Here is a 23,202-nt window from a genome sequence, read left to right as displayed (position 1 = left end):
CTTCGACCAGTGTAAAGCTGTGCTTGAAGCTGTTGTCCTGTGAGCCACCTATCACGCAAGCTGTTGACTCTCAGAAACTTGTATTCTGATTCTGTTGTGGCTTTGGGTCTGCCAGGCCTCTTCCTGTCAGAGTTTCCTCCAGCATGCAATATACTACTTCCTGCAGTGCAATATTGTCCAAATAATGCTTCAGAGGGTGTAATAACAGTCTGTTCCAATACTGATTTTATACAGACAGGGGGTTTGTAATCAAGTAATCAGCATAGGTTGGGACACCTGCAGGAACCATCATTCCCACAGGTGTCCCAAATATACATATATATATATATATATATAAATATATAAATACAGTATATATATAAATATATAAATAAATATATAAATATATATATAAAAATATATATAAATATATAAATATATAAATATATAAATATATATATATATATATATATATATATATATATATATATAAAAACATAGATATAAATATATTAAAAAATATATATAGAAATATATATATATATATATATATATATATATATATATATATATATATATATATATATATATATATATATATAAAATGCTGTTTCTACCCACTCACTCACTGACTAACTGACTGACTATTATTAATGTTCAGTACCTTCCATTTGTTAAGGTGGTAGTACCTTCCAGTATGGTAGTACCATTTCCAGTAGTAGAAATGGTAGTACCATTTCCAGTACCTAAAGGTGGTAGTACCTTCCATTTGTTGTCGAAAGATGAAATTTGGCATGCTGACCGACATTGAAGCCGGTACACCGGGAAAAAGCACAGAACCATAGGAAAGCGCCCGTAAATGAAATTTTACATTTAAAAAACCGCAAAAGCACATGGTAATAAATAAAGAAAAAAATATAAAAAACTTCATTCAATATGTAGCATTTTTAAATTGTAAATTCTAGAACTGTAAACTGAAATAAAAATCTCAATGAAAATTTACGGGAAAAAAACCATAGACACGTCTGTAAAATAAATAAATACTAAATTGATATCTAGCAGGAGGTCGGTGATGTTTGCCTATTATCATAAAGCTTCTATTTATTATGTACCTATGTATGAAGAACGGTTTGTTATTGCTCACAATGTGTAAGCATACCCCACTTGTATACATACATACATGTATATGTACATATGTATTTATATTCTATATGTATATACAGTCAGACCCCGCTATTCGTGGGTTCCGTGTGTTCGCGGTTGATAAAATGTGACCCGTTTCTCTATTCGCGGAAAAATGTCCCACGACTTCACGGTTTTTTTTTTTCTATTCGCGGCCTTTTTTCTATTCGCGGCCGTGTTCTGCGAAATCATGGTTTTTTTTTTTCTATTCGTGGGTGTGATCCGTGAAATCGCGGGGGGTTTTTTTCCTATTTGCAGCCGTGTTCCGCAAATTCGCTGTTTTTCAGGGGTGAAATTTTTTTTCACGAGCCACCAGCTTGACACATTTAGAAAACCCATTACATCTTTCACCAGCCATGCACAAAGCAGCTGGACATACGTAGGAAAAAAAAAACATCTATGAGCTGCAAACTTGATCTGCTTCTGCAGCTGCTGTCGTGTGTTTCACATCTTCATGGCTTTCATGACCGCAGATTTTAGCCGCACTATAATCGAAAGCTTTGTGGGATGTTCCACCAGCTGCATAAACAAGTCAACCCCGCAAATTATAGATTGCAAATGCTTCATTAAATCTATTACAATTTGCAATTTATGGGAAAGCATCATCAGAGATCTTACACAATGAAAACGCTTCAGGGAATGTTCCATCAGCTGCGTAAACAAAGTCAACCCCACAAATTATCGAATGAAAATGCTTCATTAAATCGATTATTTAAATTTGCAAATAGGCTTATTACGGCATCATCCGATAACATCCCCCACAAACAATGTCCAGAGTATTCACCCCTCTCGCAACTACCCACAATGCTCGCATTCCTATATATACAGACTCGCATTTCAGAATCAGTGACTTCAGAATCAGTGCTCGCATTCCTACATACAGTGCATTCAGAAAGTATTCAGACCCTTTCACTTTTTTCACATTTTGTTATGATGCAGCCTCATGCTGAAATCGTTTAAATTCATTTTTTCCCTCATCAATCTACACTCAATACCCCATAATGACAAAGAGAAAACAGGATTTTAGAAAGTTTTGCAAATTTATTAAAAAGAAAAAACTGAAATATCACATTGACAAAAGTATTCATACCCTTTGCAATGACACTTGAAATTTAGCTCAGGTGCCTCCCATTTCTCTTCATCATCTTTGAGATGTTTCGACACCTTGATTGGAGTCCACCTGTGGTAAATTCAATTGATTGGACATGATTTGGAAAGGCACACACCTGTCTATATAAGGTCTCACAGCTGACAATGCGTGTCAGAGCAAAAACCAAGCCATGAGGTCGAAGGAACTGTCTGCAGAGCTCAGAGACAGGATTGTGTCGAGGCACAGATCTGGGGAAGCCTACAAAAAAATTTCTGCTGCATTGAAGGTTCCCAAGAGCACAGTGGCCTCCATAATTCTTAAATGGAAGAAGTTTGGAACAGCCAGGACTCTTCCTAGAGCTGGCCGCCCGGCAAAACTGAGCAATCGGGGGAGAAGGGCCTTGGTAAGAGAGGTGAGCAAGAACCCGATGGTCACTCTGGCTGAGCTCCAGAGATCCTGGGTGGAGATGGGAGAAACTTCCAGAAGGACAACCATCACTGCAACACTCCACCGATCTGGGCTTTATGGCAGAGAGACCAGACGGAAGCCTCTCCTCAGTGAAATACACATGAAAGCCCACAGAATATTGTTTCTCACAGTCTGAGAGTCCTTTCGGTGCTTTTTTGCAAACTCCAAGACCATGTGTGCTTTCATTCTTTTTAAGTGCTGGTGCTACCAAATAAAAAGTCTCGGGTGTCAATAAATTTTGTCAATGCCATTTCTGTTTATTTTCTGATTTAAAAGGATATATTAAGTTCTGAATCAAAAACAATGGTTCTGTAATATTAACAGTGAAATAAAACATTGTGGAGACCTTACTTCTTTTAGACTTATTTTTAGAGAAAATTGTGAGTTATTTGAAAAAAGTGCAAGGGTGCCAATATTTTTGCCCACGGCAGTACATGTCGTGGAGAGAGGAGTGACATGGGCATATTTCCAAGGTGTTAATTTCACTTGTTTCAGCTGGTTATCCAGGATATATAATGATATTGAGTAACCACAGGACATCCAACCAGATGATTACGTACCAACATTCTCCAAAATAATGACATATATCTAAAATGCAACTTGTATTTGAAGCTTTTTCATTAATCTCTACCAAACTTTTCTAACATAGTGCTGCAATTATGCCAACAGTGTTATAACAGAGCATTATCCAATATCAATTATTTCTCAAATATCACACTTTTGAAAGCCTTGCCAAGCAAGCAGCAAATGATGCTCAGAAAGTCTACTTTAAAATCCTGTATACTCTGTTAATTTGTCAGTTGTTTCCTCATGCTTCATTGTGTTAAATGAGCTAATTGTAAAATATCCTCTCATCATACGAGACCCATATCACTCTTGTTTCATTGTGACATTGCACTGTTTTTGATGCATGTCGAAGTTTCTCCACCAAGTTTAGATGTCATTTCAATGAACCCTCCATCCTCGAAAATGCTTGTTAACTAGAAACATTAAAATCCAATCAAAGCTTGGAAACTTATTTTGACTTTAAGCTGCAAATCTGGACAATAATTTACGAATTCAAAAACTGACTTCAGAATCAGTGTTGAAGACTTCAGGAGGAAAACAGAAAAGGTAGAAAAAAAAAAAAAAATTAAAAAGGTTAAAACATCTTGTCCTTTGATCAACATCAAATACTGAAGTTTGGTGCAATGAAAGTACAACAACACTAGGAAATTAAACCTGTACCTTGTGTTCTGAGAATCACTTGCCTGGTGTAAGGAGTTTCCGACAGCAGTCTGGGAAACCATAGAGAGCAGCGAGATGCAGCGGATACATCTTGTGAGCACCACACCTGCAAGTCAAAAACAATCGAAATGAAAACGTGCTCAATTCTAACAATAAATAAATAACATCTATAATAATAAAAGGCAATGTGTGTCCGTTAGTGTATGTGTCTCATCCATAACTCCAAAACCATGAAATCTAGTGGCCCAAAACTTTGCAGGCATACTAAGCGAACTCCAGGGGAGTGCATGAATGAAAACTGGGTGTTTGAGGTGTATTTAAACACCCCTTTGAAGATAATTAACCAGCATATTTGATTAAAAGAAATACAGGGTTTATCCTTGGTCAGTCCACTATACCTCGCAGGTGTCATAAGGTTTTTCGGCCTGCACAAAGACGCCTTTCCTTGGAGTAGGCTGCAATGGCTTCTGCACGATTAAGCGGACAAAATTCTTTTTTTCACTTTCTTCACTCACATCATCAAATGTCTGATTTTAATACTTACAAATCGCTGTATACATCACAATTGTAGGTGCTATAGTTTTGAAATTGGAAGCTTCAAGCGATTTAATGCATTATATGATGCAATTTTCGACAATCGCCTCTCACAGACGAATTCAAGTATACAATCAAAGTTCTGAAATTTTAAAATCAGTTCAGGATATCTATGTGGTATTACGGATTACATAAAGGCTCCTTTGTTCACCACTGTTATGTCTGGACACAAGGCGTGTATAGAGTCTCGCAAAATAATGCCATAAAAGTCAGTCTTTCCTTATCAACAGATGTTTGTAAGCCATGGTGATACAGTCGCAAGTGGTATAATTGACTTTTTGTCACAGCTGACTTTTTATCATTTTTGAAAATAAAATTACAAATTGCCATTCAAGACAATGTTAAGGCTGTAATATAAATGAAGTATTCTCTCCTCCTCCCATTCCCTCCCCCTGTCCTCCACCCTCCCCTCCTGTCAATCCCCCCAACCTCTCAATATTCCCATCAGCGAAACGACTCAATGCTGCACGGCAACGCCGGGTACCTTTGTAAGTAATAAAATAATAACAAGTGTTACGCCTAGGTCCCCGGTCGGTGAAGTGATGCGAGTTGACAAAGTGGAAGACGCAAGGCGGCCATCTTGGAGTTTGACGTGGCGACCCAATTTGCAATAGCGTTCTTCCTTATGCGTAGATACACCCACACACCAGATTAGAAGTTAGTAGTTCGTTCATTTTTCCAGGTATTTCACTCACAAGGTTCAGACATATATATGGTGGCGGCCATCTTGGATTTTGACGTGGCGACCCAAATTTCAATAGCGTTCTTCCTTATGCCTAGATACACCCACACACCGGATTAGAAGTTGGTATTTCGCTTATTTTTCAAGACATTCCGCTCACAAGGTTCAGACATACATGGCGGCGGCCATCTTGGATTTTGACGTGGCGACCCAATTTTCAATAGCGTTCTTCCTTATGCGTAGATACACCCACACACCAGATTAGAAGTTAGTAGTTCGTTTATTTCTCAAGATATTTCGCTCACAAGGTTCAGACATATATATGGTGGTGGCCATCTTGGATTTTGACGTGGCGACCCAATTTTCAATAGCGTTCTTCCTTATGCGTAGATACACCCACACACCAGATTAGAAGTTAGTACTTCGCTTATTTTTCAAGATATTCCGCTCACATGGTTCAGACATACATGGCGGCGGCCATCTTGGATTTTGACGTGGCGACCCAATTTTTAATGGCGTTCTTCCTTATGCGTAGATACACCCACACACCAGATTAGAAGTTAGCAGTTCATTTACTTTTCAAGATATCGCGCTCACAAGGTTTAGATATGGTGACAGCCATCTTGGATTTTGACGTGGCGACCTAATTTTCAATAGGGTTCTTCCATATGCCTGGTTGCACCCACACACCAAATTAGAATTCGGTCCTTCGCTTATGCACGCACGCACGCACGGACGGACGGACGGACGCACACACGGACGGAGGGGAAAACCATAGTCCCCTTTCCGCTCTGCGGTGCGACGGGGGACAACAAGAATACAAGGCCTCATTGAGGCTACCAACCCCAACCACATCTTAAAAAATGGGAAGTGCATATTTTTCATTAAAATTACTAAATAGATATACATGTAGGTGGTGGAGATGGTGAATGGTGAAATGTATATAAATAAATATATCAAAGTTGTGCGTTGATAGTGGAGTATTGTAAAGTGAATAGAAATAAATAAACTAGAGGTTCCAGGGAACCTGAACTCAACTGGTCTATATCAATATGGTTAGAATATGCATAACAGAACCACAAACGATATAGTTTATATGTGCTAAAAATATATGACAAAAATTGATTTTTCAATATGGCCACCCTGCTGCACCCATTTTTGGGCATGCAATGCCCAAATGCAATCCAAGACTAGTTTATGTCTTAAAGATGCTGTATAACAAGTTTCATCAAATTTAATCAATATTTGTGACTTTTAGAGCATAGACGTCGAATTGTTTACAGACGACAGACAGACAGACAGACGGACAACGGACACTGGGTGTCGACAAAAACTCAGCTGGACATAGTCCAGTTGAGTTAAAAAGAAAAAAATTAGAAAAGCGTCCATTCATTTGAGTAAAGTTTCCAGATAGATGCACGAATGGACAGCCAGAATACAAACCCCCAGCCAGGCTGATGGCAAAAACATGTCCGATAAACTATTGATAGGGAAAGAGAAAAGGAGGAGATGGCAAGCTCTGCAAGGTGGCCTCACCTTGTAATATTAACTCCGTTGCTGATCAATATATTGATGAGAAGTTCATGTCCATATCTCGCGGCCACATGCAATGGGGTGTTCCCTTCACAATCCTCCAAATCGATCTCACAACCTGCTCACACACGTGCATGATCCTGCGGTTCCTGTAGTCAAATCATTGACAATAGGACATTTAGACTTGGCTTCACACAAGTCAACTAAACCCAAGACGAAATCACAAACCCGGAGACAACCATCAAATTTCATTCATCACTGCATCATAATCATCTGGAGTTGTGGTGTTGGGCTACACCAGGGCTCAGTTGGAGCCCTGGTGTTGGGCTAGCGGCTAGGGTGCCAGCTTAGGATCCTAGGATCCTGGGTTCGAATCCCGGTCGATCGCTGAATTAACGCCAGGGGGGTTGACTCAGCCTGTCATCCTTCCGAGGTCGGCTAATTGAGTACCAGCTTGCTGGTAATTCCCTGTTTGTCGTTAAAGGCGGCAAAAAGGGGAAAAATGGCCTCTAAAGGTGGTTATTATTATATATTTACTGCATCATAATCATCATTATCATTATCATCAAAGTGGCATTTTGTGATGGTAGTATATTGACAGATTGAGCTCCTCAAGACACCCAGGATTCACAGATCCATAACAAAATTGCTTCTTGCACCTAGCAAAATGACAAATATTAAAACAAATACAAAAAAGTGATTTTGGATTAAACTTTCCAGCACGCACCATTCTGAATGAGTGTCTGCGAGCGAGTAAACCTCCCATGGATGGCAGTCATGTGCAAAGGACTTTGGCCATTCTTACCCTGTAAGACAAAGCCAAATTACAACAATTTGACTCGGCATCATATTAACGAGCTCAAAGTAAAGGAAAACCCACAAGATATCATTTGAGTTCCGCTCATTCCTAAAGTTACTATAACAATGCTGAGTCTGCATTTCCAAATCAGCAATTACATCATCAAAACTAGAGAGGTTCCAGGGAACCTGTACTCAACTGGTCTATATCAATATGGTTAGAATATGCATAATAGAACCACAAACTATATAGTTTATATGTGCTAAAAAATATGACAAAAATGGATTTTTCAATATGGCCACCCTGCCGCGCCCATTTTTGGGCGTGCAACGCCCAAATGCAATCCCAAACTAGTTTATGTCTTAAAGATGCTGCATAACAAGTTTCATCAAATTCAATCAATATTTGTGACTTTTAGAGCGTAGACGTCGAATTGTTTGCAGACAGACAGACAGACGACGGACGACGGACACTGGGTGTCGACAAAAACTCAGCTGGACATAGTCCAGTTGAGTTCAAAATTCAAGCTTTATGAAGCATCATAAGCTATCCTGTCATATTTTCTTTCTTCAGCCTTTTCGTTCTCTGTCTCTACTGGGTTGCAAATATTTATTATTGACAACCTTCACTGGGTACCACAAACAGTTAAACAGCACCAAGTGAAAGTAACCATGACGTTTCAGCCACCTGCAGGTTTACATCGGCACCATTGTTGACCAGCAACTCCAAGCAGAGCGCGCCATGTGTAGAGGCTGCTGCAAAGTGCAGAGGTGCAAAGCCTCTTGCATTTGGCTGGTTCACAGAAGCACCACCATTCACCAACTCGCTAACGACCCCGTCCTGCCCATTATGGCAAGCCACATGCACTGCAGTGTTCCCAAAGCAGTTCAACTCATTGATCTGACAAAACAAGAGTGGACAACAGAGCAGCTCATACCCTTAAATGAGTCAGGACAGAAATTAACTTGTCGATATAAAATCGTGCAGGTTTTTCTTTTACAGAAATGCAAAATAATTAAATAAAAAAGAAAGACATGATAAGCTGTGACAATTGCAATTGCAGTACAGTAAAACCTTGCTGGGGAACAATAAATGGGGAAACTAGCTCACAAAGATAAGGGCTGGCAAAAAAAAAAAAAACTTTTTCTTTTGAAGTGGCAAGAAGACCAGAAGGATCACAATCTCCCACATGATCCTCACAATTCTTCATTTTCTTAACGTCAGAACTCAATACATTTCATTTATTACTTCACAACCGCAGGTGGGTGGAAGTTATGTTTTTACCCTTGTCTGGGCATTTGCCTGTCTGTTTGTTTGTGAACAGGACATCTCAAAAGGTTATCGATGGATTTGGACGAAAATTGGTGGAGAGGTTGGGTGTGCGACAACGACGAAATGGTTCGATTTTGGTGAAGATCCGGATCTGGATCAGATAATTTTTTTAAGTGATTCTTCATCACTGATAGGGCAAAAAACAATATATAATACGATATCTCAAAACGTTCTGTGTCTGACAAGGACAAATCTATCCGATTTTGGTGAAGATCCTGATCCGGATAAGAGAATTTTTACATTTTCTGAGCAATTATTCGCCATTGAGTGATAGTGCGAAAAACGATATGTAGCATGATATTTCAAAAGGTTGTGGGTGGATTATGGCAAAACTTGGTGGATGATTTGCTTAGGTGACAAGAACAAGCCAATTTGATTTTGGTTCAGGTACAAATCCTGATCTGGCCTATCAGTGAGATACAAAAAGTAAACTGTTCAGCCTGGCGGAGGTATGCTCTCTACCGAGTGCCAATCTAGTTCACTCCTGTATCTCTTTTTTTGTTAGATGCATACTTTTGAGATTATTAGTCCCCTACCGGTGTACACCGGAGGGGACTATAGGTTTGCACGCCGTCCCTCCGTCTGTCAGTCCGTCACGCAAAGAACAGTTTTCCGGACTTTTTTTCTAAACGCTTAACGCTAATGATTTCAAACTTGGCACATGGTTTCCTCATGATAAGTTACAAATCAAGTTCGAACTTCACGACGTTTCGAACATTTTTGACAAAGTTATGGCACTTTGAACTTTGGGAATTCTGATAATTCTGACGATCCTTAACTCAGTGCCATTTTAAGTTTTAATTTCCTTTAAAAACCATTTTCTCTGCAATAATAGGACCGATTGAGATCAAATTTTCACCGTAGGGGGGACTCGGTCTGTAGAATATTTTAATGGTAATTATGACGTCACAAGTCACGTGGTTCGGCCGCCATATTGTTTTTCGTGAAAACACGAAAACCCCTTTTTCTCTGCAACGGCTGAACAGATCGAGGCCAAACTTTGCAGGCAGAATCGCATACCCATGATGAACAAAAAAGTCAGTGAGCATGACGTCATGCATCACATGGTTTCAGAGTTATGACGTTTTTAAGCATGAACCTTTAAAACCGAGCCGCTCCGTCATTTTTGATCCAATAGAGGGGAAACTTCACAGATCTGTTCAGCATGTCAATCTACTAAAATGTCCTTTTGGAATTTGCAATAGGGCGCGTGGTTTGGCAGATATCGTTAATTCAACGAAAATATTTTTTAAATGGATATCTCTTGTTTTTTCTAGTTCTCCTCAAGCCGCACCACACGCCCTCAGCCTCGTCTCGCGAACGTCAACAGCGTGACACAGCGCACTATTTCCGGAGGGGCGGAGCCAAGCCGAGCAACATATATATACATCGATCATTGATCGTGAACCGGAAAACTCAGCCTGTCATCCTTCCGAGGTCGGCAAATTGAGTACCCGTTCACTGGTAATTCCCTGTGTGTCGCAAGAGGCGACTAACAGGGTTGGTGGCAGGAAGGGCATCCGGCCATAAAACATTGCTTCAAGAAGGGGACCACGGTGCCCGAAAAAGGTCAACCCCTGCTCTGTGGGAAAAAATGGCCCCTAAAGGTGGTTCTATTGCATCTCAACATGGATACTTTTTTTGTAAAAATCATCTCAACCTCTAAAAATGTCACAATCATCTTGCGTGCAACATTTCTTTGTGTCAAAATCAACTGTCTCCATATATGCAAGATATCTGATGACCACGATTGTGAAGTGCAATCACTTTTTTGCATTTTTGAAACCAAACTCAGGTAAATGTCATAGTTTACTCAAACAAGTGTTGTATTATTGATGTCTCAAGATCATTTATTTTCACAAGAACTTCCAAAGGGTACAACAACAACTGTTTGGAGCACATTTGAATTAAGACTTGGTGCTGCCTAACTGCCTCATACTTTTCAATTTATAACCTGCAAAGTCATGTATTTTACGACCACTACCCTTGTAATACACGACCAAAAGTATGCAGACACCCCTTCTAATTAGTGGATTCGGCTATTTCAGCCACACCCATTGCTGAAAAGTATATATAATCAAGCACACAGCCATGCAATCTCCACAGACAAACATTGGCAGTAGAATGGGCCGTACTGAAGAGCTCAGTGACTTTCAATGTGGCTCCGTCATAGGATGCCACCTTTCCAACAAGTCAGTTTGTCAAATTTCTGTCCTGCTAGAGCTGCCCTGGTCAACTGTAAGTGCTGTTATTGCTAAGTGGAAAGATCTAGGAGCAACAACAACTCAGCTGCAAAGTGGTAGGCCACACAAGCTCAAGGAACAGGACCGCCAAGTGCTGAAGCGCGTAGCGCATAAAAATCGTCTGTCCTCGGTAGCAACATTCACTACCAAGTTTCAAACTGCCTCTGGAAGCAACGTCAGCACAACAACTGTTCGTCGGGAGCTTCATGAAATGGGTTTCCATGGTTGAGCAGCCACACACAAGCCTAAGATCACCAAGCGCAATGCCAAGTGTCGGATGGAGTGGTGTAAAGCTCGCCGCCGTTGGACTGGAGCAGTGGAAACGTGTTTTCTGGAGTGGCGAATCTGGAGTGAATCTTCACCATCTGGCAGTCCGACGGCCGAATCTGGGTTTGGCGGATGCCAGGAGAATGCTACCTGCCTGAATGCATAGTGCCAACTGTAAAGTTTGGTGGAGGAGGAATAATGATCTGGGACTGTTTTTCATGGTTTGGGCTAGGCCCCTTAGTTCCAGTGAAGGGAAATATTAACGCTACAGCATACAATGACATTCTAGACGATTGTGTGCTTCCAACTTTGTGGAAACAGTTTGGGGAAGGCCCTTTCCTGTATAAGCATAATAATTCCCCAGTGCACAAAGCGAGGTCCATACAGAAATGGTTTGTCGAGATCGGTGTGGAAGAACTTGACTGGCCTGCACAGAGCCCTGACCTCAACCCCATCGAACACCTTAGGGATGAATTGGAACGCCGACTGCGAGCAGGCCTCACCGCCCAACATCAGTACCCGACCTCACGAATGCTCTTGTGGCTTAATGGGAGCAAATCCCCACAGCAATGTTCCAACATCTAGTGGAAAGCCTTCCCGGAAGAGTGGAGGCTGTTATAGCAGAAAAGGGGGGACCAACTCCATATTAATGCCCATGATTTTGGAATGAGATTGTGATGTTCGGGTGTCCACATATTTTTGGTCATGTAGTGTATCAGGAACAATTACACATGGGTGTTCACAGGCCAACAGTTTAAAATGCCGTACACATTTAATTCCCATTATTGCAGTACTTCTCTATTAAAATTTTTAAAATCAGGCAGTTTTTTTGTTTACATCAACCTGTTTGAAGGAGGGTATTATTTCGAGTCTGAAAAGTGTTATATACAGGATAACACTCCAGAAAGCTGAAAAGGTGAGAACACGTGTGCATGGCTTACGTCAACATTCATGCTTAGCAGCAGCTTCACGATACCAACTTGGCCACTTGAAGCTGCAGCATGCAGAGGAGTGTAACCTCTTTTATCCCTACAGCTCACATTTGCTCCCTTGGCAGCCAGCAGTCGAAGCACCTCTGTGTGCCCTGCGACGATAGGTGAGAGGAAGGGGTTACGAATACCATTGGTACTTGGCTTGGCATGCATTATATATATTCCAACACTGTTTGCCTGGATTTATTGATTGGTCTATCGCTGGCCTGTATCACTGCACCCTTCCAAAAGAGTATAGTTAATATCTGAATGCATGTGGCACATGTTCTTCTGTGATGAAGGTCTCTCTATGGCTGAAATATTGGATTGATTCAGTCTTTTTTGCCAAAACTTGGGTTGTTTGTTCATTTTTGCATTTTCATCTTTGCCGTTCTTGCATTTTTTTGGTGAATAAGGATTCTTCCAGTTAAAGACTTCTTTAAAGGAACACTACATATATTTAATTTATAGAGGCTTTAGTTCAATCATCCATGTTTCAAAACCTACATCTTTGAATATGTGCGAGATATAGAAACAAATGAACCAATAAAATGACAACTTTGGGTAATTCGTACGGATGCTGGGTCGCGCCGTTATCGGGCGCCGCTTTTGCCGACATCATTCATTCTATGCGTAGTAGAAGCCTACCATACTTGTTAGCAATAAAGAGCAGTAGTCTACTTAGTATGGATTGTATTCAAGCGAGATGCCGCTGGTGCATTGCCTTTGGCTCTTAAGATAACATGGATGATTGGACAAGGAACGAAATGGAAAAAAATTAATTTATATGCTCTTATATTTATTTAGATTTAGATAGATATTATTTAACTAGAATTATTTATCATATTGTTACGGATCCCAGCGTCGGCCTTCCCCTTTAAGAAGGGGGGATTAATCCCCTCGCTAATGACTGACCGACGTGGTCCCGGGGGTATGACGTCACGCCCGGTCGGCGCTGGGTAGGGTATTAGGCCCAACCGTCCTATGACCTAAATACCAGCGCCTCCCGGTACGCAAGGGAATACTCCCCGCTCACGGCCGCAGCGTAATGGATGTTTGCGCCGAGCGAAGCGAACTGCGGCGTGAGCCGTTTACCGAGACTAGACCCGATTTATATTCGTAACGTTGGCCAAATCGTGCCACAGGTGTGCAATGATGGAAACCTCTAAAGCGACCGAAAGAGCATGAAGAAGTAGAAGACAAAGTAGGGAATAACAGTATTTATTACTATTTACACACAACTAAGCAGAAAGGAAAGGAGATGCGATTTACAAGGCAATGGAAGGAGCAGGAGACATAGTGCAATGATTAACTTAACTATGCAGTCTTAACTTATACCCAGGGACAAGACACACAGAACAAACTCACGTACACGAATGGGGAAATTGCAGAGTGGATTGGCTGGAGGGAGAGGAATGTCCAGCTCGGACCGAAGCACGGTCGGGTCGGGAGTGGGCAGCCGCCGTTCCTTCGCGGCCACGTCGGCACCGCCGTCAAAGCCCAAGCTGCGGTCGTGCAAGCTGCTATGGTTCGAACTGCGGCGGTGGCAAAGCTGCGTGGTGGAGTCAAACCTGCGTGGTGGAGTCAACGCTGCGTGGTGGAGTCAAAGCTCAGCTCTCGTATCCCATCTGCTCAGTGTCTCATCTCCTCTCATCTCCTTTTGGGGGGCGTCCCGTGACGGGTTATATATGCCACACCCTCAAACCTTCGCGAACCTCCTCGACGGTTCTCTCCACGCCCTCTCAAAGCCAAACCCCTCTTCCTTGGTTGGTCGGCAAGGGCTGGCTCACTCCTCCCCTCTATGATGAGGTGGAGACACGCCTTTCCTCTCCGAGCTCACCTCGTGGCTAATGGAGTCAGAGGTGCTGACCATCAGCCAAAACCGTAGTGGCGAATGCAGTTGGCAATAGCTGACAAAAGGGGCTTCTATCTTATTTAGTTGACGCAACGCAATGAACTAGTGGACCACAGAGCCTTATACTAACATGTATTACGGACATAACTAGTGAGGGAACTTAAGATTTGCTACGTGTATGCGATGGATTAACTAAGGGCGACCTTTGATCTTTATACTATTGGAGGGTGATATTTACAAGATTTACAGCATACAAAAGGGGAAAATTTACATCAAATTACCCACACAATTCCCATATCCCCAACACTGCACCCTCCTTCCTTACGGGACGTCTCGGCCCGAAAATTTTACCTTTAATGTGACACGCAGGTGTAATTCCCTCTACAATTAACCTGACCCTGAGTGCGACAATTTTAAAACACAAATAAATATGTCCCGCTAATTGCGTTGCACCCTGCCTAACAGTTTCACACCCACAGCTAACCGAATTGCGGAATTATTTTCAAACTAAACATGAACGGTGGGGGAGCATTATTTACAGTGACATTATTTGACTATTTACAAAACGCAACCCAGGACCTGTGATTTTTCTTTTGGGGAAACAAAAAGAAATTCCTGTTGGGAGGGAGGAGACAGCACGCATTGCATCGATGCACCTGCACCAATACACCAAAGCACCAATCACCAAAAGCACCAAAAGCACCATTCGGTGCAACAGTCATCACAGTTCGTAATAAAAAACACACAAGACAACAACTGGTGGTGGTCTTCCTCTTCGCTGCTGGGCCGATGTTCTTCCTGATGTTTTCTTTCTATTCTTTGCTTCATGCGGCCTATTTGAAAATAAAAAATGAAGTGCACAAAACATGTCCATTTTTATTTAGGGCCACAGGGGCCAACTAAGGGTGGTCCACCTGTGTGGCATAGGTGCCACCTTACCGAGGTCCGCAAGCAAGACCCTGGGCCATCGTGGCCGGCTCCAGCAGAGGTGTCAGGCCCCAAAACGTGGGGTCCATAAAGTGGTGCTTGGCCGCAAGACGGCGGTCCATAAGTGGTGCATCAATGCAATGGATGCTGGTTGCGGGAGTTCTGGCACACCATGGCGGACACCCGCACGCTCCCCTCGGCGCCCAGTGGCGCACAGTCCTCGGGTGGGAGACAGGGGGATAGAAGACAGGTGAGTGAGGGGTAAGGTCACAAGGGTACACATCAAACAAGGCAATGCAAGACGAGGTCGTACGGAGAGCGAAGTGAGAAAGCTCGTCCCTACCGTACGTCACCCCCCCTGTTACCTACTCTACCCTTGCCCTTACCCCATATTTACAAAAATCTACACATTTACAAATTCGTCACTACTGTCTCGTCTCCCCTATATTTCCCCTATACCAAATTCGTCCCCACAATCCCTCTAACCAAATTTGCCATCACCCAATTCATCATCAATCCTCATAAGGAGGGAGAGATGGAACAACAAAGCACAATGTCACACCCACGTCATGATGCGTCTCACATTTCAACCATTTGCACAAAAAATAATAAAAACAACCTGGCATGGTGTGGAGGTACGTCATCTCAGGTGAGTGGATGTAGATGGTGCGAGGAGATTCTTAATCCTAAATATCTTCTGCATGACATTAACACACTTTACACTACCCGGGGTCTTTCCCTGCCAAACCATTGGCCGTCTTACCCCATGCGGTTTTAAGAACCAAATTCCCATTGATCAAACTGTGGTGCTTCATCAATTTGGGGTCTCACTCCCCCGATTCAACTCCCTGTGCCCTTGCACAATTTCAGGACTGGGTCGTGTGGCTCTCCCAGCAGGTCTACCCACCTGCACACCTCCACCACTGTAGTTGCCTCCGAGCTTACCTGCTCCTCACCCTACCTATCTAACTGGGGAAAGCCCTCTGGCGCTCTCCCCACTCGGTGCCCCCTCTGGCACTGGGCTACCCGGGTCCGTCCTCCGGATCCTCGGGCCCCATCCACAACTCTAACGGCTCCCAGAGCCCACCTGCGGCCTCACCTGGCCGACATCCTCACAGTGGTGGAGTGCCCATTTAACTACACACACTAACAGGCCACACGCCCAGCCATTTCCACGTCACTAATGCACCCATCCAAACACCATTCTTCCACACGCACCACAGATGCCAATATCCATCCACAATTTACCTGTACCCTCTACCTAACACTTACACTACCCTCCCCGGGTATTCGTGATGGGGTCCATCCTCCTTTCCCCCATCCACACCTTTGCACCATCCACTCCAGTCCACAGTTTCCACCATACTCACTCCACGACCATCCATTCCATACTCCATATATTCCAGACCATTTATTCCATACAACCATTCTCCATACACCTGGATTTGCACACCTGTGCAATCACTCCTACACCTGGTGCTTCCTGCACCCTCCTTCCTCCAGGACCATTTGCTCAACACAACACTCAATCACTATTACTCACTCATGCACTGTTCCATTCACCTGTTCAGTTGCACACCTGTGCAATCACAATTGTTACTCACTCACTGCTCCATACACTTCCATGCTCAATACAACTCACAATCACCTTCTCACAATACACTTCTGGGTACACTTTTAAACACACACACGGCATCATCTGACCTACCTGGTGCCCTCTAACTTGGTGCTCCCCGTCTTCCCTTTAAACTAAGCACATACCACGTCGTTATCATCCAACTACCCTCTCTATGTCCCCACTACCTGTCCAAGGTCGCTACTTAACCTTACCGTTACCTATGGTCATCTCTAGGTCCCTATGTGATAGATATCCAAACCCTCCCTCGGTGAGCTTACACTGCCAACCCCATAAAACTATTGCTCCTTTGCCCCCGATATGTGAGAGATGGCAAAGTTGCCATCCCACCACATCGGGCATATCTCACTACCAATTTTGCTCTCAAATTTCAGCCAATCAAAAATTTGCCACTCACTCTACCAATCATCTGCCAATCATCAAATTTTTGCCAATCACAAATTTTGCTGTTCAAATTCACTACTGCTATCAAATGTCCATTAAACTTGAGCCTCGGTGCGTCTTTACATGCTCAGAACTTGGCTTCGCCAAGTCGAGCAATGAATGCGGGTGGTTCGTTGCCGGCGGTTGGATCCGTCCGGGATTCGGTGCAAGGGAGGTGGTTTGGTCGGGCCGAGATTCCACGCACCATCTCGGCGCGGCACCTTGTGGTCGCCGGCCCGATGGCTCAATCTCGCCCGGTCGGAACCCCGCCCCCGACAGGGGGCACCGTTCTGCTTCCTCCCACCTGCCCCTGAACCGGACTGGTCGCCTTGCCCGACAAGGCCCGGACTCGACCGTGCGGGGCCTAGCATCCAACAAAGCGCACCGCGCACGCTATCCGTCGCCCTAAACGCTGCCCCGTTCAACGTCGATGCTTCACTTGCATACGCGACCCGTTTCACACTCACAAAACCTGGCGTCTCGGCGCCTCCAGTGCATCCCACACACTCCGTCCATTCCACCACCGCACTCCCCGTTACACACCACACCTCTCGCGCACACTCACCGTTCGCACACTTCCTTAACACACCTCGCGCACCGTCTTGCGCACACCCGCCGTTCGCATACTTCGTTCCACACCTCTCCTCCGTTACGTCCTCCGTAACACTCACCATGGGCGTGCACTCTTGCATCCACCCACTAACGCGCTCCGATGGGCTCTCCCACACACGCGCCACAACCAACTCAGGTGTGCTCCCTCGCACACGTTCGACCATTCCAGGTGTGCATTCTCGCACACTCTTGCCGTTCATCCCATACGTGCATCCTCGCACCCGCTCCACCACCAACTCACTCCCCGAGTCACACTCCGTACACTCCGAAGTGCATTCTCGCTCGCACTCGGTATCACTCCGACACTTTATAACACGCTCACTCTTTGACGCACACTTTTTCCTCACACGCGCGCCATTTCCACTCACACGGGACCCTTCACCAACGCCCGGGTGCCATATCGATCCCAATCGCGCGACAATTCTTTCTGCGCCAAACATCCTCCTGCTGAAAAACCTCTTAGCACCATATACAGCCCGTCTCACCTTCGGGGTTCTTCTTCCTCCCTGCACCAACACCTGCAAATCTTTATAAGGATTAATAAGCGCAGCATCGTGATGTGAGCACGGACTTTGAGCAATTTCCATTCCTTCCTCCGACTGTTGCTCTTCTACTTCTGTCGTTTCTACAATTTCAATTATACCCATTATTTCTTTTTCTTTATTCACCTCAACGACCGCTGGCTTTATTAAAATTCCCACTTGTACCTGAGCGGTCGCCGGCTTCCCCATACCCCGGGTCGCGATCTCTATACCCGTCATTTTACCCGTGCTTTTCTCCACTTAGCCCAACCAGTGCTCCTCGACCCGCTTTACCTCGTCGTGCACCCTCGGGACCCTCTCGCCCACCATGCGATCCATGGTCTCCCCACATTTTTGCATGCGGTCACCCATTCTGTCCCCAATTTTGCCGATTGGCTCCATTTTGCTTCCTAGCCTCTCAAATTTGCTGTCTATCTTTGCAATTTGGGCACTGGTACCCCTCACTTCGTCCCTCATTGCCCCCATACTGTTTTCCAAACCTCCAATTTGGTTCCCCATTTCTGCCCTTGATTTGTCCATCTTTTCATCTAGCTTCTCCAGGCTTGCCGCGAGTTGAATCAGAAAGAGGTTCATGTCTATTGGCGCCGTGGGCTCGGCCTCCGCGGCACAGCCCCTTTGTGCGCCTGAAACCTCGTGCGCGCCGCCATTTTGTGTCTCCCCAACCACATGCGCGAGAGCGCCATTTTGTGCACCTGAAGCCCCCTCAACCACATCCTCATTTCTCTCCTCCTCCATATACATTTCCCTGGGGTCCTGGGTTACCCCTAACCCCTCTTCTAATTCCCCCACCGGCATCCTGTCGCCTTGATCATCCATGGCGCGATTTTCAAATTTGGAATATTCTAAAATTTCAGGCGCTCTTAATTTTGACCAAATTTTTTGATGTTATAAAAAATTTGGTTCGGGCCTCAAATCTCACTCCCAGACACCAATTGTTACGGCCAATAGTACAATTGGTGTCCAAAATTTGGGCAAAATAAATTTAGTCCCAGGTTCGAATCCCAACTCCTGACTACCAATTGTTATGGATCCCAGCGTCGGCCTTCCCCTTTAAGAAGGGGGGATTAATCCCCTCGCTAATGACTGACCGACGTGGCCCCGGGGGTATGATGTCACGCCCGGTCGGCGCTGGGTAGGGTATTAGGCCCAACCGTCCTATGACCTAAATACCAGTGCCTCCCGGTACGCAAGGGAATACTCCCCGCTCACGGCCGCAGCGTAATGGATGTTTGCGCCGAGCGAAGCGAACTGCGGCGTGAGCCGTTTACCGAGACTAGACCCGATTTATATTCGTAACGTTGGCCAAATCGTGCCACAGGTGTGCAATGATGGAAACCTCTAAAGCGACCGAAAGAGCATGAAGAAGTAGAAGACAAAGTAGGGAATAACAGGATTTATTACTATTTACACACAACAAAGCAGAAAGGAAAGGAGATGCGATTTACAAGGCAATGGAAGGAGCAGGAGACATAGTGCAATGATTAACTTAACTATGCAGTCTTAACTTATACCCAGGGACAAGACACACAGAACAAACTCACGTACACGAATGGGGAAATTGCAGAGTGGATTGGCTGGAGGGAGAGGAAGGTCCAGCTCGGACCGAAGCACGGTCGGGTCGGGAGTGGGCAGCCGCCGTTCCTTCGCGGCCACGTCGGCACCGCCGTCAAAGCCCAAGCTGCGGTCGTGCAAGCTGCTACGGTTCGAACTGCGGCGGTGGCAAAACTGCGTGGTGGAGTCAAGCTGCGTGGTGGAGTCAAAGCTGCGTGGTGGAGTCAACGCTGCGTGGTGGAGTCAAAGCTGCGTGGTGGAGTCAAAGCTCAGCTCTCGTATCCCATCTGCTCCGTGTCTCATCTCCTCTCATCTCCTTTTGGGGGGCGTCCCGTGACGGGTTATATATGCCACACCCTCAAACCTTCGCGAACCTCCTCGATGGTTCTCTCCACGCCCTCTCAAAGCCAAACCCCTCTTCCTTGGTTGGTCGGCAAGGGCTGGCTCACTCCTCCCCTCTATGACGAGGTGGAGACACGCCTTTCCTCTCCGAGCTCACCTCGTGGCTAATGGAGTCATAGGTGCTGACCATCAGCCAAAACCGTAGTGGCGAATGCAGTTGGCAATAGCTGACAAAAGGGGCTTCTATCTTATTTAATTGACGCAACGCAATGAACAAGTGGACCACAGAGCCTTATACTAACATGTATTACGGACATAACTAGTGAGGGAACTTAAGATTTGCTATGTGTATGCGATGGATTCACTAAGGGCGACCTTTGATCTTTATACTATTGGAGGGTGATATTTACAAGATTTACAGCATACAAAAGGGGAAAATTTACATCAAATTACCCACACAATTCCCATATCCCCAACAATATTTATATTTATTAAATTATATTAACGAGACTTAATACGAGATGTCTTTGCTCGGAGGAATTTGAGCCCGATTGCTTTGAAAGCTGGGCTTTGAGCCCGACTTAAAAGATGACTTGTTGGGACTTAAACCTATAAATATACTGAAACCAGATGATATGCCCACCACATTTCATTTTCTCAAGCATCTGAGTGCACGATGGTACAGTGTACGAAGAGGTGAAAACCAAGCCCATGGGGCAGGGCCAAAATGATACTGCTCTTGCACCTTTGTGACATGTGGTGATCATAATTACTAAGGTTGGTGAATTTCTGCGCAACCATTTTGTAGGAAATAGTAAGACGGACTGAGGGGCAGACAGACAGGAGCCGACTACAATATCCGCTGTTTATTTTTTCAGGGGATATTGTAGATATTATTTTTTATGGAATTAGAACAGACTTTTTAATTTGCACATGTATTTTTTAATCTGTACATAACGGAGGGTACGGACACTGTACATGTGAGGAAAACTGAAGTTGTGAGGAAAATCATCCAGTATCAATCTTTATTCATGTCAAATACTCAAATATTTAGCGGGCATGCATTTGACTCATCTGTTCAGTTTGGGGTTTTCCTGAAGGTCCAAGAGTCCTGGCATCATGTAAAGTAACGACAGCCATTTCAAGAACATCCCTATTCAGCCAAACAGTTTGGAACACTCTGCCCTCTGTCACACAACTTTCATCATCAGATTGTTTTGGTAAAATCACAGCAGGAACTTCATGGAAGCAGATAAACTCCACTGCACTCGCTATTACGACACATCGCCTGCATGTACAGCAGTCAATGTTTTCAGTTCTCACACCTGCCTCCAGGCTTTCATCGCTCGATTGCAAGCTGCCATCACTAGTCATGAACATCTTTTTTTGGGGTTGAATTGCATTACAAAGTCTTAAAGCACTCACCACAAGTTTGGTCTCCAAAATGAAACATAACAGGATAAACCACACTCGATAACTCTTGTTTCTCTGTCAGTGGTCCGAAGCTTAGGACAGATTAAGTCATCAGATTGGGGGTCACACTGATTGGTCAGAACATTGTCATTTATGAGCAAACTTCTACATTATTTTCTTGAAATATTTCCTTTATAAAGTGATATTTTAAAAAACAAATAAATATTTTTGGGATTTTTTTTTAACCACGTTACTACGATGTCAACACAAGATCATATGCCTGGAGTGTTCCTTCAATAGCTTTTAATTTTGGACAGCTTAGCTGATCGTTTTGAACATTAATAATACTTTTGATTTGAGAAAAAGAGGAAGAATTAAATAATACATGCAGACACATACTAAGTCTACAGTAGACAAGATTAAGCATGCAAAATATATGTTGGGGAGGGAAGAACAGACAAGCCAAAATTTGGCAAAATTCATCAATACAAGTACCACAATTTCAACAAGAAAGAGCAATCAGAGATTACAGATCCTCACCAAAACATGTGTGGTTTTGTCCTTGGGGTTTGTGGGGTATTTTGTGTCTTTTTGGTCCTCGGGATCTTATGGGTCTTCAGAGTATTTTGGGTCATCATGCTCTTTTGGGGGTCTTTTGAATATTTTGGGTCCATTGGGTCTTAGGGTTCTAAATCGTCTTAGGGTTCTAAAGGCTCTAAAGTGTTTTAGGTGTCTTCAATATTCTTAGAGGTCTTAGGGGTCCTAAGAGTTTTAAGGGTCTTAGGGTCTTTGTGGGTCCTCATGGTCATTAGGGTCTTCGTGGTCTTAATGGGTCTCTTATATCTATTTAAATATAAAATGTCTATATTATAAAGGGTCTTATGTAATTAATACACACTCATGTTTTGTGCGGACAAACAGACAAACTGATCCAAATGCAATACTCTCTCTCTGACGAGGGTAATAATCAGGGAGCTGCTGAAGCATTGCTTTATTTTGGGAAAAAACAATTATCAAGGTTTCCTCTTGAGAATCCGAGTACATTTCCACTCTGCCATTCAGAGTCCGAGCATAATTGAAAGGAACAAAAAAATCCCTGAATACAGGCTGCAAATAATCCGTTTATGTGTAATCGTGCAAAACTGCATTAAAGCAACATTAAAGCAATACCCCTGGCGCTCACCTGAAAGAATAAACAGTATACTACATTGACTAAAGGTGTTTTAAACCAATTTGAATGGTTTCTAGAAGACAGAGCAGCATGTAGAATCATACTGACATAATCATAAGACTTTAAACAAACAAACAGAAAAATACCGATTTTGGGGGGCAACCCCTACCTCCCCTCACCCCCTCCCATCCTGTATACCTCCTCAGACCTCAATTTTTTCTAATGCCTTGAACAAACATTGGTACATCAGGGGTGATGAAGGTTGTGGTGAAGTTTCATTGAAATTGTGTATGTAATTTCAGAGAAAAGAGCAAATACCTATTTTGGGGGGCAACACCCCAGTAGACCCCCCCCACGGCCAGA

At 43.8% G+C, this 23,202-nt stretch overlaps 1 protein-coding gene across 3 annotated transcripts in view; it reads right to left on the bottom strand.

Annotated features, from left to right (window-relative positions):
• The window catches only part of LOC137411122 (serine/threonine-protein phosphatase 6 regulatory ankyrin repeat subunit A), a 203,643-nt gene that overhangs the window by 61,716 nt on the left and 118,725 nt on the right, over window positions 1-23,202 (bottom strand). For all 3 annotated transcript variants that reach the window (XM_068096573.2, XM_068096581.2, XM_078769660.1), the window contains 5 exons: window positions 12,338-12,480; window positions 8,242-8,454; window positions 7,483-7,561; window positions 6,759-6,873; window positions 3,970-4,052 (listed from right to left, as the gene is read on the bottom strand). In XM_068096573.2, the coding sequence (XP_067952674.2) occupies window positions 3,970-4,052; window positions 6,759-6,873; window positions 7,483-7,561; window positions 8,242-8,454; window positions 12,338-12,480 (633 nt within the window). The remainder of the gene's footprint in view (window positions 1-3,969; window positions 4,053-6,758; window positions 6,874-7,482; window positions 7,562-8,241; window positions 8,455-12,337; window positions 12,481-23,202) is intronic.

Source organism: Myxine glutinosa, chromosome 1 (genome assembly GCF_964187855.1).
Source record: "Myxine glutinosa chromosome 1, kmMyxGlut1.1, whole genome shotgun sequence".
NCBI classification, from domain to species: Eukaryota; Metazoa; Chordata; class Myxini; order Myxiniformes; family Myxinidae; genus Myxine; species Myxine glutinosa.
This window is presented reverse-complemented; position numbering and strand designations above follow the sequence as displayed.